Genomic DNA, 18,067 nt, shown 5'->3' on the forward strand with positions numbered 1-18,067 from the left:
GCTCCATGCTTACCACCACCCTTACGGCCCTGGACGGGACCATGCACTGGGCATGGGGGGCTGTGAACCTATAGGGGTGGTGGGACTCAGGAGGGAGATGCGGTGACATCTCTATGGCTCCCCCAGCAATAAATAAGTACCCATGGCGGTGGCAGGGCGGCTTGATTGCTCACAGATTTGTGCCCTGCCTTTGCACTGCAGTACCCCCAGTCCTCCCCACAGTAACGCCGGGTCTCCTTGGCCACCACCTCCCTGTCTCCCCCAGCCATCACATGCATCCACACAGACCCACTGCTAGCTGTCACGTACCTTGTGTCCGCAGGACACCAGGGCAAAGGGAGCCAGATGCAAAGCAAAGGGAGCCGGACACGGTGCAGGATCCTGGTGGAGGGCAGCAGAAGAAGCTTCAGCCCTTGTCCACCCCGCTGGTCCCAGCCCCGCATCCCTGCTGCGATGCTCTGCTCCCCGCAGCAGCCTGGCCCTGATTGGGGTTTCTCCCCGGCCTGGGGCATGATGATGTCTGGAGTGAGGCTGGAGGGAAGCCAGGGTTAATGCTCTTCATTCTCAGGCAGGAACCAGTTTAAACACGTTCTTCCCCAGGAGCCTGTGTGGATAAATCCACCCCTTTGTTCTTCATGGTGATCACTGAGCTCATGGCCTTCAGGCTATGCCCTGCCCCAGCCGGGGTGGAGGAACTGGGCTGAATGTCAATGCCATTAAGACAGGAGAAAGGAAATGGCCAGAGATCGATCCGGCTCATCCAATTCTGATTCCAGTGACCCATGGTGCTGTAGCCCAGCGCTGGGGACCAGTGAGTCCATGCTGCTGCCTTTTTTTCTCCCCTTAAAGCTCTTCATTTGCCGCAGGCATTTCCAGAAGTGAAAAATGACGGCCTACTCAGGGGCCAAAGCGACGGCAGAGATGGCTGGGTGACCTCAGACCTGGGGCCCTGCAGGGTAGCAGGGACACTTGACATCTCAGCCTTCCTGACAAATGACCCAAAGCCACAGAGTCCAACAGGTCCCTCTTTTCACCTGGTCCACGGCCCATGGCCACCCTTGTCTAGCCAGACAAACTCATTTCGGAGCCCTCTCACCAGCAGCAGTGGGTTCATCCAGGGCCTCGGGGACCATGTCCCACGGAGATGGGCAACAGTGACCACTTCATCCCCAGAGCCACCGGTATCTCGGCAGGTTATGAACTGAGGAGAGGAGTCTGACAGGAAGTGTGGAAACCATTATCATTGGTGACACCCTGGCCCACAGTTCAGCACGGTTCAAGAAGGGATTAAACCCCATTATCATTGCATTTCTCCAGGGGATGTGTTGGTCAGGCGTCCATCAGGAAGGGTCAGAGTTAAAACACTTCACCTGGGAAGCGTGTGTGGGGGTGAGGCAGCTCATCTCTTTCCTTGTAGTCGATAACCCACAGGTTCCGGCATGGCACTGCTGCAGCTCATGCAGAGCATCACCTCTCACCTGTCAGACATATTTCTAGGGTTTCTCTTTAAGGAAGGGTTGGCTTAAACTCCATAGCAGCTCAGGGAGGAGTGCTGGTGGTGTGGGCTCTGCTCCACCTGCCCACTCAGCCCGGTCCCAGTCCCTGCCTGAGTAGATAAGCTTTACCAGAAGCAGACAGGAGCACACAGGTACCTGGGAAGAGCTGTTATTGGGCGCATGTTTATAGGAGCTGGACACTGGGGTACATTCAGAAATATGACAGATTTTTTTCCCCTCCACTTCTAGACTTAAAAAATAAATATAAGCAAACACGTGGCTACTTTAATAATTGTATTTTATTGTTTCCTTGAGTTTGAAAGCACACAAAACTTGGAAAATATCCCTAAATTGAAATAACTGTAATACACAACCAGAAAAATAAGGGCCTGATTCTACAAGCTGTTACTCATGCGAGCAAACCTAAGTCCTACTATTCCCATTGGCTTCAGGACTCTAAACTGTGCCTAAAACTGTGCTAAGCCCCTGGTGCAGGGGCCAAAAATATAATCCTTTGCGTTCCAGATAATATTTTATGTACGTGTATATATGTATATGATACATAGGCACACATATATGTTCCTTTGAGCTCTAGACAAAATTTTATGTACATATATGTATGTATGTAGACAATATGTATATATCCAATATGTATGCAGACAATACATACATATATTCATATACTATATATATGTACACGTGTGTGTGTGTATATACAATATATACATGTAAGTGCTTCTGCTCTACAATTCACCATAAACATGACTTGGACAGACAAGGAGCGGGACTTATGAAAACACCGTGGGGCCTAAGAATGAAAAGCTGAACCCAGGCATTACTTCTTCACCTGGTGGTGATCACTCCTCCTTTGCCCGTCTGCAATACTCTTGGGGTGGGGACTGAAATAAGTTGGAAGCAGCTCCATCAAATTCAATGGAATTGGGCTAGCATCAAGGGGGCCTTGAGAGATGTTAGGCTCCATAGGTAGCCCTCATATAGGTATACGTGAAGATGGATGTTCCTTTGAGCCCATCCACACGGACACCATAAGTGCACCCTCTCTGCAGGGGAGCAGGGTGCGTGGGAGAGCCACAGCCCCACTGCTGCTGACCCTTGCAGGTGGGTATCTGGGGGTCCCCCCAGGCCCTTTATCACTGGCCCTCAAGCTGGGGACTGGGGTGGCTCCGGGCAGGGCTGCGGGGAATCGGGGGACCAGGTGACATCCCACTTCTCCCTGTGAGAGCCGCAGGTCCCCGGCTGGCCGGCTGCGTCTCACGCCAGCGCCATGCCACCCATGACGCAGCTGCACTTCTCGACGATCATGTTGGGAAACTCGGCTGCTTCGATCTCGGTGCGGTTGCCCCTCTTGACAAGGTACATCATGGGGAGCGGGGAGCTCCCCACCACGGCGCAGGAGCGCTCCCCGTAGCCGAAGCGCCACAGCGGGCTGGGGGGCTGCAGGCAGCCCCCCGAGCACCGGTAAGCCTGGTACCCTGCCGGCTCGATGATCCAGTACTGCGCCCAGGAGAGCTCGCGGAAGTTGACGTAGTGTTTCTGCCGGCAGCAGGTGGACTTCCCCGTCACCGCCTCCTCCTTGCAGTCCCCAGGGCCCCTGCGCGCCAAGGGAGGAACAAGAACTGATGCCGTAACTGGAAACCGGGAAGGTGGGAGAAATAATTCCCCCTGTTGACAGCATAGGCGGGCCCTGAGACGTGAAACCTGGACCATGCCCATGTTTCATTTGAACGTTCAGGCAACAAATAGGGAAGAGGAGAGACAGGATTCAGCAGCAGCTTTCCAGCTCCTCTGGTCACAGCGGTTTACTTGTGAGGGCAAGAGCTGCATGCCCTGGGTTGACATACACGGTACAATAATTCAGGGGCAAAGTTATACCGGAGACAGTACAGACTTAGGTTTCATACGTACCCATAGTCTTCCAAGTCAAGGGTGTAAAGCACCAGCTCAGGTTTGCCTAGGGCTTTATCCTTGGGGTCCTGAGAGGTGAACCGCACAGCTTTGGCCACTTCGGAGGCGTGGCTGCCTACCCTTTCTCCTTCAATCCAGACCTCCAGGAACATTGGCTCCCGCCTCTTGTTTCGCAGCCAGTAATGCACAGCCTGCGTCACGTCGAAGTTCTTCCAGCCTGACTCACGTATGGGAACCAGCCTGCATGGCAGGGACGGGGCATTAGAGAAAAGCCCATCAGATAAAGGCCGGGCTCGCAGCGCTCTTATTGCAGCAGAATAATTTGCTTCCCATACATTGTCACATGCCTAGATTACATGATAATTTTTGCTGAGCGCTCTGGGCAAGCGGCCATGGCAATTAACTGGCATCTCAAAAAGAAGCATGCAGATCTAGCAGACACCGAAGGGCTAAATAAAACCCTTAGTGCACGTTCATATCAAGGTATTCATTCATGCTCACACAGAAATACAACGGTGCAGGATTATACGCAGCCTTGGTATTAACGATGACAGCCTGGCAAACACCACTACTCCCACCTGCTCCTGTCTTAGCTGTACTAGCGCCACAAGTTTCTACCCACCCAGAAAACTGGTGTGATGTCTAATTCTGCCTTCAAGGGTTGTAAAACTTCCACAGAGCTCAAGGCTACAGAATCAGATGCTTTTTGCACAATTTACTTATTTAAACCAGCTAATGAAATGGCCAATGGAAAGAATACCAGCAGTCAGTAGCCCATGTGAGTTAGTGAGAGTGAAGCGAACCAGGTGGAGGTTTTCAGAAGGGAAGACCTAGCAGTACACGGCATCGTTTGACACAGAAATAGGTTATTTCAATCAATCATCATATATTGCAGTCTTAACCTAATATCTGCTTTTACAAACTCATTTTGGGTTTAGAGGCTACAGAGCTTGATTGGACAGATGTAACCCCATCAGACTGACCGGGCGCGCAAACACAGTGACCCCCAAACCCAGCCCAGAGGACCCATACCCCATAATCAGTGTCCTGCCTTCAGGAGAGGTCCTTTTCTTACCGGGAGTCTATGAGGGAGGTCCTGTTGGTACCGTCGTGGTGCCGTTGCACCCAGTACACGCTGACTCTGGCGTTGGAGACGGGCCTGTGAGACTGCTTGGCAGGCAGGTTTGCTCTGTCCAGAGGCTTTTTGAAGAGTTTCAGTTCAGCCATTGTCACTTCACTGTTTTTAGGTATTCTGCCCTCCATGTCAAAGATCAGGTTCTGGCGCGTGGTGGTGTTGGAGTAGAGGACTTCTCCTGCCACACCTGTGCAGGTTGGGAACGAAAAAAGACAGCCTGTCATTGCCATCCCTGTCATTGCCATCCCGGTGAGCAAAGCCCCCGCAATTCGTCCACAATTATCATCACAACACGGTCCCACATCCAGCCCTTGTGGCAGACAGCCACTAAACACGCCTTTTCTAATGCATACTTGAATCAATGTCTTGCAAATGCCGTAATTATTCTTCTGTGTCTGAGTCTCTGCAACCTGGAGGTAACAGCAAGAAGTCTCCTATATAAGTTACCCACTAGCTGATCAAACACAGAAAGGTGCCCATCTCTCTGTGCCAGCGCTGGTTGCCAAAGCAGGAAACTGCACCCCTTGCAATGAAAAAGTGTCTTCATTTGCTGCCCAAGGTGTTATGTCTTTTGAAAGTGAAACAAGCTCTAAGCCCTTGTACAGACACCATGGTGTCTGTACGGCTGATTTCCTCCTTGATATTTTTCCCAGACAAAAACAAACAAACAAAAAAAAGGACCGGGGAGAGTAAAACATCCTGAAAGAGGTGTGGTTGCTGTTAGAGGAGTTTCTGGAGCTTTGATGGAAACACTGCAATGTCTACACTTTCTACTGACATTTATTTTTTACATCGTCTTCCCACCTGCCCAAAATGTTGCCTGGGTACCAAGGCTTTTCTCGTCTATCAAGCTCCAGCAGCAGCCTGCCCTTCGCAAGTGCTGTGGGACCCCCCTCTCCAGGTGCAAGGAGTTACTAGCCTGGGCTAATCTTTAAGACGCTGTTACCTGCCACCTCTTCCACCCGGCGCAGGTTTGCAGCCAGACCCAAACCTCACTCCCCGCCGTGGGTTTGCCTCTGCCCATCCCCTGGCAGGGGCAGGGTGCTCTGCCAGTCCCCGAAAGTGACGCGGCAGAAACGTTACCTGCGTTGCCAGGGATCCCCCTGAGGATGCCGGCCAGGCTCGGCAAAGCTCGGCGCTTCACCCTCTGGCGCTTCAGCATGGACATGTATTTGTTCTTTACGTGGTCTGGGATAACCAGATCCACCAAGTCCCTCTTATGAAGTTTAGGGGCCTCGGAGAGTCCCAGCCGCTTCAGCAACACCTCCTTGAACCCTTCCTGGGTAAAGGCTCGGACCGTGAGGACCAGGCAGAGCACGCAGAGCATCCGAGCGAACCTCGCATCCATCCTCCACCGCGGGGGAAGGAGTCGCCTGCCCAGCAGAGATGAAGGGGGGATCTCGCCGGGGCTGCTCTCGGCAGAGATGTGGGGGCAGGCTGCCTGAGCGGGACGGAGGTCCCCTGCGCCGGGGTTTTATAGCCAGCCTTGTCCCACTGGCACAACAAATTCCACAAGTGGGGACGAAGCAGAGGACTTAAAAGGATCACTCCCCGGTCGGTAGACACACGCCAGTTTAACACCTTCATCTACTGCAAAGTTAATAGAAGAAAGTTTAGGGGAGCTTCCAGATTCCTCAATGGGGAAGAAGTTTCCATCCTTTTTTAATTCCCTGTAAACTTTTGCCCAGAAAACCTCTGAGTGATCAGTGTCTCATGTTCAGCCTAGGTCAGGGAGGAAACACGTCTGCAGAGTACATTGCTTTATGTACCATGCCATACAATTCTTAAAGGAAGCGTCAATCTTTACCGCTGGGGACTTGCTACCTAAAATAGCCAATATCAGTCAGGAGAATAATGCTTTAGCTCTAAGTCCATCTTTATGGCAGGCATTAAAAAATCATTTAAAATCTTTTTTTGGGGGGTAGGTACCGCTTTGATCTCTGAATATGTGTATTGGGCGTATGAATCAGGGCAGTGAATCACAGCAGCTGAATGGTTTATGGCCTTTTACACTGCTTCTGAATCACAGAAGGTGGAAGATGTACAGGCCTGACATTTTAGAAAAACGTCCCATCACTCTTCATGGATTCCTGTGGGTCTAATAATACTTGCGCTTAAAAGAAGGCGGCTTTATATAAAGGCAGATCACCTTTCGAGAACATGAGAAACCACTCTGCTTTGCCACAACAGGGATGAAGAATATTGGTATTCTGAACGCTATCAACAACCGCAATAGAGAGCTGTCTCTGGGGAGCAAAGCCGACCTGGAGGTTTGGACGGAGGGCCGCTGCTTGTTTGCCTTGAAGTCAACCTTTACACTTGAAGCTCACCTCCTTTTCCTCCCTGGCCTTCGCTGGCATAAGAGGCAGAAGCCTATTTTTGAAACCAATCCCAGGAGAAGTGAATGGAAAAAAAATAAAACGTGGTCGATAAAAGCGTGAAGGAGAGTGGCACTTGGGGCAGATTCTCATCCTCTCCAGCAGTCACGAGTACAGAAGGGCCTGAGTGTACAGACAAATGTCTTCAGCATCAGAAGATCTTTGGATTTCATGTGCCTCTGTGAATGAGTCAAAATTAGTCTGGTTTCATCCAATGTCCCGGATGAATGGTGTGCCCTGAAAAAAGCATGGCTGGAAGACCCGATGAAATGAACTTGTACAAAAGCACCTTATTGTGGTTCGTCCCTCATTAAAACTAGCGTCAGCCGAGGCAGCCTGTTCTGTACACAGAGGAAAGTAACAAAGCCATCTGAAAGAGCCTAACTAAACCCTCTGTTACTGGTCTTTTTGTCTTTATAACCTTCTAAGAAACTTCTTTCCTTAAACATGATAAAGCCTCCATGAGATGTTAAAGGGGCACGTTATTTAGTTGAATTGAGTTTTAAGGCTAAAATGGAAACATGGACTATAAACTAACAGTGTGTGCATGGCCCGGAGCAGTACATTCCTTAATCTTTCTCTTTGTGTAGCACCTTTCTCTGAACAAATCGATATATTCTGTTATATTCATTCCCAAGACACAAATAGCGGTGAAAAACACCCACTTCATTTGACCACCTCAACTTCAACCCATGTCAAAAACTCCTGCTCTTGTGAATAAGAGGAGGGAAGGGTTTTTTTTTTCCGAAATCTCTGTGACTCACTCAGCCCCTTAGAAAGGCTCCGTACGCCCGGCTGTTCCCTCCGGGCTGCCTCCCCAGCTAAATGGCACATTTCTGATCCTCCTGGGATGGGACAAATGCAGCCGCACCATGAACCGCTTTGGAGGCTTCGGCCACAAACTGCATCAGGTGGCTGACAAAGCTTCCTTCCGATACACTAAGTGTTGGCTAACTCGGTTCCAGCAGTGAATTTGTTGTGTTTAATAGCAAGAGTCACCTGGATAAAACTGCAGTTCAGGCATGTGTAATGGTCTCTCTTTAAACATGTCAGAAGCCCTCATCCTGTAAACCTTTATCCATCCAATTTCCCTTTGCTCTGGAGAGTGGTCCTACTATGTAGCGAGGGCTTTTCAAAAAAACGTGGTTACATGAAATGAAAATGCAGATTGCTCCCGCAGCACCCGACTTTCCTGGATCTGGATGTGACTTCTGCCGTGGCTGATGTCTTATCTACCAGTACCCTTCACTGTCCAATGTGTATTCAAAGATGATTTATGGGCTTCACACTTAAAATAAAATTATTGACAAAACACAGTTGAAGCTCAGTTAAGAAGAAAACAGAGGATGTGGATTGTAGGCTTTTCACAGGAGAGTGATTATCTGGTCCAATTGGAGGATTTGCCATTCCCCCTTTGTCATGCAAACAAGAAAAAGTACAGGAATTTTATAATAGCTCTTTTTGTGTAATGTGTATTAAAACCCGCATGGCACATTCAAAATGTCAAAGAGAGGATTTAAAGAGGCTGCAAGGGATGAAGTATAAGCAACTTGCAGTTTTAATAAAAGCCATCACTTTGTGAAGAGAGAATGTATATATTTAAGTTTTTAATATAAAACAATTTAAGAAACAGTTCTCTAAGGCACTTCCTGGGCATATCTATGTAAGGATTTTTGGTAAATAGATCCAATGGGTTAAAAGAGAAAGCGTGAAGGGCTTAGCCTAATTACGTAGCTATTATCCTGGGAAACCAGAATGTTTCAAATGCATTTGCAGTGTGTCAGTGAGGATCCAAATATTTAATTTTTCAAGATTTTAATTTCCACAGACATACTTTTTTTGTATTACAATTGGGCCCATTTTAAACCAGCCTTTGCTTGAGGGATGCAAAAGGCAACAATTTTTGTGTGCTCCAAGGAATGCCCTGCTTTGTGCAACAGGTTTATCATATGGAGATGGGAGTACATCTCTATCTTGGTTTTGGTCTGGTTTTCCCCAAAGTCAGGGTGTTTTGAATCTAGGAATACGGAAATAAAAATACTAGTGGTTAAGATGCAGGCATAAACTTGTCAAGTTAAAGAAGGATTCAAGTAAAGGTTCTATTTCTTACTCTTTTTCAGTCTTAAGCACGGCGAGTTTTACACTGCTAACAACAAACCACAGAAGAGGCTGGTCACGTGAAGCGCTGGGTTAGAGGTTTCAAAAGTGGAAGCAAACTGCAGGATGTGCAGGAAGACATGCCCTTCTCGTGCCACCTCACCACCGCACCCCACCAGCCACCAGCCGGTGCGTCAAACTTCATGTTCCCACCAGCATTTTAAACCCAGGCTACACACCTTTAACTGGGATTTCACAGGCACCTTTGGCTTCCTTCTTGACTGGCATGGTCCGTGCTGGAGATGGGATCCCTGTACCTCTGCAGGGACCAGCCCTGAGTCAAACAAGTCCGGAGAGTGAGCATGGAGCCCACCGAGCCCACCCCAGCAAGCTGCCCGCCAGCCAGATTTCACTCAATCTGGGCTTAGGCCTAATTTCTAAATAGTGACTAAGTAAAAAAGCATTTCCATTTCCCACCTCTTGAGCGGTGCAGCACTTTCAGGGTGCAACACACACAACACGCGTCCCCCCCACCAGAGGCAGCCCTGTACGTTGATGTTGCCTTTACGCAAGGAGAGAAAGGCAATGTATGTCTCACTCCATCCACGCTGTGTGGCTCCAGGGAGGATGCAAAAAGACTAGTGGTAATTCCTCAATAAGACTCTGTTATTTCACAGAGGCAAGACAACCTTTGAGAAATTTGAGAAATTCGAGAAATTCCTCTTTTCGCATTTGTTTGCCAGGTTAGCTCCTGACACCACCAGCCGCCAGCCTGGTGTAGATATGCTCTGGTATGTACTCTACTTGTTCCTTGAAAACAGCATATGCCTGCTGAATGATACGGAGAAACTATCTTGCCAGGGTGGTGGCTTTCCGTCCTCCTCTACCTCTAGAGATAGCTGCTCCCTCATGAGGGCATGGACAGCTTGCTCGGGGTAGAGAGAACAGCACCCAGGACTTCTGCGGGGCCGGTATAGCTCACTGGAGTTTGCATGTGTGCTCCTCACTGCCTCAGCCGGCTCTGCAAGAATCTCGTATGGAAAAGTTTCGTAAGATATGGCCTGATAACAAAAGGCATCTGGCTCCCAGGCCCAGACTGAAAACAGCAGAGCCGCTCAATGCAGTGTTGCACTAAATCCATTCTGTGGGTTCTAAATTTGTTCAAAAAATTTGGCCGTGTTGATTTTTGTGCCAAAAGGCTTTGTGCTCATTCAGGTATTGCCTGACTTACCTGTCCTTAGACATGCACTTCCACGCATCCCCCCACTCTGAGCAAAAAATCATAAAATGGACTTTATGTCTGTACTGTGAACTCTGGCTAATACGACTGTGGGAAATAGAACTTTGTGTCCCATGTCTGAGCTGAGTCGCATTCGCTGTGACCTGATAGCGCACAGATCTCATACCAAAGACACTGCAGCTTTGGTGTCTTTTCTGAACCTCAGTCCCTAATATTTAGCCTGCCTGCCAGCTGAAGAGCCGGTTTCGGCAGCCAGTTTTGTGGTGCAAACAATCATCTGCTTGAGCTGTGGAGAAATTAACCAATTCATTTAATCTAGGCAAGGACTTGAGCCTGCTTTTCCTCATCGCTAGTCTAGGCCAGACTGAAGTGGCTATCTCCAATGGAAATACCTTACAGGTGACATGAGCTCTTGAGTTCCTCTCACAAATGCTGGTGGCGAAGCCCCAGGCAGCAACGGGGATAATGTTCCCTTACGCATTTATCCCACAGTGTACCCAGTGCAGTAAAAAAAACCCACTTTGTTGGAGAGAGAGATTGCAAACCTGGTCTGATCTTCAACTCAGTTCGTGTAAATTCTGCTGCCGTCTATCTTAAGGTTGCATTGACTTAAGCACACCTTCCATAGGCAGCCTTCTGCTTTTGCTCACGGGCTTGCTTTGGTCAAACATCCCAGACAAAAGGCCGCCTTGTTTGAAGCAGAATGGATAAAATGTCTGAAGTGCCACCATGTCCTTGGTCAGATGATGTCAGCTGGCTTCTTGCTCACAGGGTTTGTGTTGCCAGCATTTGCAAAGTGGCAGTGTTCTGGCAGAAAGAGAGATCTCCACTATTCTTTTTTTTTTTTTTTTTTAAACAGAAAAGCAAACACAACTGTTTAAATACAGCTTTTTTTCTGTCCCCTCAGCAGTCTCCTCCCCACTGCCCTAGCCTGTGCCTTGTTTGTAGCTGGGGAAGTAGGATTTGTTACCACTCTGATGGCTACAGAAAAGGCTGCTAGTGAAAACGCTGACATTTAGCAAACGCTGATGAATCAGATAAATAAGCATATGGCCCAAAATTGCTTGCTTTACACCACAGTCCACTTTATTGAGGAACGTCCCCGTTACTGAGAAATAACTGCATTTTGTAGGAGCACCAATTAATTTTCTAATAAGACCCCATTTATCTGCTTAGTTAAAATGCTGCTTTTTTGTTTTTCTCTCTCTTTGCAGCGGTGTGTTTACACTGTGAAAGTTTATCAGCTTTTAGTTTTTAAGAGTCCGTTTTTCCTGCCTTAGTGATGCAAGTGAGAGCCCACCTCTGGGCCAGGCAGGGGTAAGGATGCTCCGAGAGGCTGCAGAGGCTCTCCCTGCCCTTGGCGGTGGTGGCTGCCAAGCTGGGCTTTCACCGACCTGCTCCAGCGAACGTCAGTGTGACGTGTGTGCGATGGAGGCAGCGGTCACACTGAAGAAAAATGTGGGAGCTGAAGGTTTTAATGCACATGGTGCTATCAAGAGGGCTGGGCTTGATGTTGACGCAGCTTTCAGGCTTGGACGGCTCTACGGACTTATAGAATCATAGAATTGCCTAGGTTGGAAGGGATCTTTCAGATCATCGAGTCCAACCATCAACCTAACTCTGACAAAAACCATTGCTAAACCGTATCTCTAAGCACTATGTCTACCCGTCTTTCAAAAACTTCCAGGGGTGGTGACTCAACCACTTCCCCGAGCAGCCTGTTCCAGACTTCTGAAAGTTTGGTGCGTGTCCCGTACCCCTGACAAATTCTGTGCCAAGTTTGTGCCGCAAGTGGCTTTCCACTAATTTAGGAATGCCCCCGTTTTCCTGTCATGCTAATACACTCGGAATCCTACTCACATTGCATCTGTGGCTGTGAGTAGCCTGGCTTAATTACGGGTTGTATTTCCTCTTGTTAATTTTAACCCTAACAACTTTTGCTTCGCTGAACAGACTTTCCTCTTTTGCTAAGAAAAAGAGAAAACAAATCACTTTTTCCTGACTCAGAGAAAGAATAACACTATATTCTAGCAGCTGTAATTTATTTCTACTACCAGGAGAAGCTGCAAAGGCAGAAGGATTATGAACTATATGTTAATGAAAGTTGAAAAATTTGCATTACTAACTTTGGTGGAAGATGTTTTTTTTCTGCAGGCCAAAAATAAAGATGAAAGGCCAAGATGAGCGAGATCTAAAAGGAACCTTTTCTGCTAAGCGTTGTGAGCTGTCATACAAAATAGTAATTTGTTAGCCTAGTGCAAAAAAGAAAAAGGGCTCTTCTTTTCATGGGAAATTATGAAAACCAGTGCAAGATTGTAGAAGATAAAATTAGGTCACAACATGCACAGAGATGACACGATAGAATCGATAAATACTTTAGACTTCTTTAATTTGGTACATCTGATAAGAGTGCAGAGTAACTGCCCAAAGGCTCCCAGTAGTCCTCACGGAGATACTTAAAATTAACTTGGGCAGTGCCTTAGCAAATATATTAATTGGGAAAAAAGATACCTGCAACAGCAAGAAAATGAGCTAAACTACGTATGTAGTTGTTTTCCACCTGCAACATCTGCTGCCAAAGTGACTTTGGGGCTATTGCGTGTCAGTAGGTTTTACACCACGGAACCTAGACGTATTCAGTTTCAAAATAATTACTTGCACATGGCTTTTTTGCTTGATGTTTACAGCACGCTAGTGCCATGATCAAAAGGATGATGAAGTGGAATTCCAAACCAGTCCAGCAACAGCAGCGGACCTGCCTGAGCTCTGGGTGAGCTGGGCTGATACTGAGGGGGGAAGTTTGAGAGGCTTTGGGGGGGTGGGCAGGAGATTGAAGAGGTACAAAACAATCTTCCTGGAAATGACGATCTGGATCAGACTATAATCCCTCATCCCAGTGCTTGATATTTGTTCTGTTTAAACAGAAAGAGCCAGGCTTAACCGGTTGTAAATGTTGCATAAAACTTTGCAGGCATCTTTTCTTTGTCTTCAGTGTGCTGTTGCCACTTCTGAGAATGGTCTTAGAGGGCTTTAGAGTATCTGAAATGCATTTTAAAATATTTAAAACCTGTTAATAAAATTTCAAATAATTAACATCAACTCATTTTTGAAAACCTAGTAAGCTTTTTACCTAGCATGCGGGTTTGTTATTTATCCTCTTCATTCCATTCCCCTTCTGTCTAGATTGGGTACCTTGTTACACCTTTGAGAATCGCATAATAGCAAATATCAAAATAGGCCCCTAATTTTCTTTTGCCTTCAAACAATGCTGCAATGTTCAGAAAGGTGAGCGTGTGGACAGACTGCTTCTACTTGAGCAGTTACTAAAAAGCTGTTTTCACTTAAACATTTATATTATCTTTGTATTGCTTTTGTAATTTTTTTGGTACCTTATTACTTTTTAATGAAAAATACTTCAGTAGGAAAGAACTGGAGAAAATACAGTTCCTTGTGTATTTTACTCCAAAACGGAACACACAGGGGTATTTCACTTCATGGCACAGGTTAAATTATGTCGTTTCCTGCCATGTACCCATATCTATGTAAACAAAGGGTATAAAGTCTCGGATTTAACATTGCCCTTGCAAAGAGTAAAATAAAGCTGTGTGACCTGACTAGTTTTAATCCTTTTAGCATTCGTACTACAGGACCCTGGGAGATGCATCATGGTCATTTGATCTTAAAAGGGAATCTAGCCACACTTGGCCAGGTCACTTGGAGCGTGAAGCACAAACTTCAGTTGTTGTTGGTTTTTTGTTTTTTCTTTTTTTTCTTACCTAGCCATTTGCTTGTTCAAAAGCGTCAATCCAGGAATGGCCAACATTTCCACACAGCCACCAAATGCATTTCTGAACCTTAATTTTGCTTTCAACACCAGATTCTGCAGGAAACGCCACGCATTTGAAGCTGTTAGCTTTCCAGGTTGAATAATGATAATAAAGACATGGTGACTACAATTTGTTTTATTTGTGTAGTGTGGCTGTTAGCTTCAGCAGTTGCCAGTACAGAACCCAGGACCTTTTGAGAAATCACACATATGGAGAAGATTTTCAAAGGCATGAAAAAGAATTCAGAGTCCATTTTTCATTGATTTGAGCAAAACTTGGGTGCCTAGTCCCTCTTCTCTGCTTTGATTCTAAAATAGAGCAAGGAATATTTTACCCCTGTGACAGCAAAACTAGAAATAAATTACTACAATCACAGCAGAGACATAGATGGCCTGGGAATCAATTTGAGGTACTTACACAGTTTGATGGGATCTGTTAGAACAGCTCAAAGGCAGACTACGTGAAAACAGGGTTTTCAATGAAGTTCAGGTCCAATGGAAGGGATTTGAAACTCACAATGTGCAGCAGACTTGGGAGACTGGCTCTCGAAACTCTTTGGAGGCTGCACCGCTTGATTTGTTCTCAGTCCCTCGTGATAGGAAAGCTTACCTCTGGACTTCACTGTGTTCCCAGGCTGGTAAACTCTTAGGCACATGCTGTTTTAAATCAGAAAAAGCTCAGATTCACAATGGAACATGAAAACATGCTATTGCCTGGGCTTGCCTTGAAACTGATCCAGAAACCGCAGCAATTACAGAACACACTTGTCTTGTTTCCTAAGGAAAGTGGATGGGAACCAGTTTCTTAGTATCGTTTCATGTCCTCTGAGAAATGCTCTCACTGTGCTAATTTGAATAATAAATTCAAGGTCTTACATTGTTGGCATTTGGGGGCCTTAAACCTCAGGTCTGCTCATCCCAGGGCTCCGCATGCAGCAGTGCCAGCTCACACCTACTTTCTCTCCATACAGTCCCAGGAACTGATCCAGGCAGGGTGTAAAAGAAAAGGCACACTGTGTTGTGAAGGCAGGAATGGTTTGCCTAGGTGCTCCCATGCAACAAGGAATCTTTCCTCTGCCGCGGGTCTGTCTCACTCCAGAAACTCCCACAAAGTGGCTGTGCCACTTCACAGGACCTGCTTTTAACTCCTCCCAAATTAATTCTGATCACTCGCTTCATTATAATCCGGTATATAATCTGAATATATAAACATCTGCTTTACTGAAACTGAACAGAATACCAATAGGAAGGGAGAGCTGAAAAGATTTGGGCCCTCTTCCCAGTTTTGTCCCTGAGTCAGGATAATGACCTTGAGCAAATTGCCCTGGCCAAAAATTTTCAAGTCCATATTTAGGCACCAAAACAAATGACCTGATTTTCAAAGGCACCAGCCAACCACAGCTTCTATCAACAAAACCCTAATCACCAACAAACTGTAACAATTACTGTACATAAAGTGTCTTAGTAAAATAAGAGATATCCCTCCTGCCATCTCTTACTGCTGACTTACAAGGAAGAAAGTTCTCCATTGTTCACCCATGTGCTTAAGCTCAGCTTGCAGTGACGTTTTAGATCACTGGGCACACTCTTACTCCTCAGGCAACATCAAACATGCCATGTACAGCTGGAAGAGATGCAAGGGAACACCCTTCTACCGCTTCGCATACTTTTGAAAGGAGAAAGATGGAACAGAAAGAAAAGCAAGCGATCCAGAGAAAATGAAATCATCACAAAAAAGGAGATATGAGAAAGGATGAATGGGAGGGGGAAATAAACTACTACAGAAAGAGGAATGAAAATGGATAGGCAGGGATGAGAATGGGAAAATCAGAAGGCATGGTGACACTATGTCCAGCGGGTGATCACGTTAAGGAATGGCCAGTATTTAGGCAACTCTTCTGCTTCCCTAAGGCGGAGGGGACAGAAAGTGCCCAGCGAGGACCCAGCTGCCTGCAGTGTGCTTCCAGCAGCAGTCATGCACTTGGAACTGGCTGGATGCTGCTGCACCCCACTATTTCCAGTCGCACTCTAGTAAAGCCAGGCCTTGGATGCAGGATCTTCCTCCCTGGAAAAAGCCACGCTGCCCTTGGTCACGGCTGTTTGTCATCGCGACAGCTCTTCACGGCTTCCTGCTTAAGCCACTTTGCATCCTGTCACCAATTCGCCCCCGACACTTGCACCAGGCGTACCCGGCACCTGACCCCCTGCCTCGGCTCACCAGGATCATCCTGCTGTCATTAGTGGCCCCCTGCTCTCGCCCGCTGCGGCGTGCATCTATCTGCAAAGGAGCCAAGGCACTGCTGCAGTGGAAAATGTAACAGGGAACCTCCTCAGCTCTTTGCAAAGCTGAAATCTGAATTTAACAGATCAGGCCCATTTCTAAAGGCTGAGACACACAAATCTACAGAGATGATTATTGGCGCAAGCTCCTAGGCAGAGCACGGATGCTAATAAAGCATAATTCTTAATTCTGCTGCTTCTAGTTTGCTTTGAGTTAACCTGAGATTAAAATAAAATCAAAGCTCTTTGAAATCCTCACAGTCTGTACACCGAATTTTTTTTCATCTGTAAACCTGGGAGTGGGAAGGGGGAATTCTTGCCCGAGGGAAAAAAAAGATTACTTGTTTTAAAAGTTGTTTAAAAATTATTTAATCCAGATTTCTATTCAAATACATTCTTATTTTTAAAAATATACTTAAATTATAACCACCTATATTAAGGCTTAAGGTTTTGACACATTAAAAATATTGTAAATGACATTTATAAATGTTCAAGCAGTGTGTTTGATGCTGACATTTTAAGGGAAGTCAAGCCAGCAAACCAGGAAGGGTCATCACCAAGGCCTTGGAACCCAGTTCTTAAGTCTAAAAGCTGGGGATCTCACTGGTCGCTTTACATATAGAGAATGGATAAAGCAGACCAACCAATTTAAGGACTAGTTAGCTCAAAGCTGTCAAACCGAAAATTTGAAAAAAACATAAAAAATAAGGAAAACCTAGTTTTGTCCTTCTGATTTATTCTGATCAAAACCCAGATTTAAGAGGTTGATTTATTCTGATTTATTCTGATTTATGCTGATCAAAACCCAGATTTGAGAGGTTGGTTAACAAAAATTTACTTTCAATCCAAGGTTCCAGCAAACCCTGCGGACTTGGCCCTCCAATGGTTTAGACTGCAAAATCTCCTGGAGCATTTTGTGGCTCCTGCACAAACCCTCACCCAGCTTTCTGCTCCAGAGACAGCAGAACCTAAGGCAAAGACGTCAGGTCTGCCCAGGTCTCATCCCAGTACCGTTGCAATAAAAGTTACTATGTACAGTCAGGACAGCTATGGAGCACAGAGGGTCTTGAGAACACTAGTGTTCTTCACTAAAACTAACGTATATTGCACACAAGAATGAGAAAACATTACAAGCAGTAAGTGGTTTGATATTTTACACTGGTGACAAATACACCTGCTCCCTGACTCACCTAAATCCAATGGGTGATGTGGCCAGGTGCTGTCCTCCTCAGTGGGAGAGATCAGATTATGGCAGATGGTTTCTCCATCTGCCTCTCTCTCTCAGGGAGCTGCCTTAATTATAGTTAGTGCTATGCCACCTATGCATTAACTCCCTTCAGCTTCCATACACACAGGGTTAATGCATGGAGAGGCATTAAGATAATATGTATATTCAGAAAACAATGAAGTCATCCATGTTTCAGGTCACCTTGTCCCAGTTTTGTACCAAAGTGTGTCACATCAACAGCGGTTGCATTTTGGCAAGGTAATAATAAGCCTAAAAATCCTATAAATCAGCAAAAGACCCTCCAGAGCTGCAACCACCCCCAAACCAGAGGTTTAGAACCTCCCATTGCGCACAGGCGAGTGATGAAGGAAGTGGATGCACTGTCCCCTGCTAAGGCAGAGCTCTGTCTTAGCCCAGGCAGGCCTACAGCAAGGTCCGGAGGTTGTTGCGGCTGGTTTTGG

General features: G+C 46.6%; 1 protein-coding gene across 1 annotated transcript; it reads right to left on the reverse strand.

Moving 5' to 3' along the window:
- Nucleotides 1-2,768: 2,768 nt before the first annotated feature.
- On the reverse strand, nucleotides 2,769-5,905 carry LEFTY1 (left-right determination factor 1). Its single transcript, XM_063328509.1, has 4 exons — nucleotides 5,641-5,905; nucleotides 4,498-4,744; nucleotides 3,423-3,662; nucleotides 2,769-3,108 (listed from the first exon to the last, which is right to left on the reverse strand). Exons 1-4 carry the CDS (start codon nucleotides 5,903-5,905, stop codon nucleotides 2,769-2,771), a joined length of 1,092 nt encoding a protein of 363 aa, XP_063184579.1.
- Nucleotides 5,906-18,067: the final 12,162 nt, after the last annotated feature.

This window comes from Chroicocephalus ridibundus, chromosome 3, assembly GCF_963924245.1.
Source record: "Chroicocephalus ridibundus chromosome 3, bChrRid1.1, whole genome shotgun sequence".
Lineage (NCBI taxonomy): Eukaryota > Metazoa > Chordata > Aves > Charadriiformes > Laridae > Chroicocephalus > Chroicocephalus ridibundus.

Coding starts and splice junctions, on each gene's coding strand:
- LEFTY1 (XM_063328509.1), bottom strand. CDS start 5,905: ATGGATGCGAGGTTCGCTCGGATGCTCTGCGTGCTCTGCCTGGTCCTC. Junction 4,745..5,640: donor GGGGATCCCTGGCAACGCAG/GTAACGTTTCTG, acceptor CAACCTGCACAG/GTGTGGCAGGAGAAGTCCTC. Junction 3,109..3,422: donor CTTGACTTGGAAGACTATGG/GTACGTATGAAA, acceptor CTTGGCGCGCAG/GGGCCCTGGGGACTGCAAGG.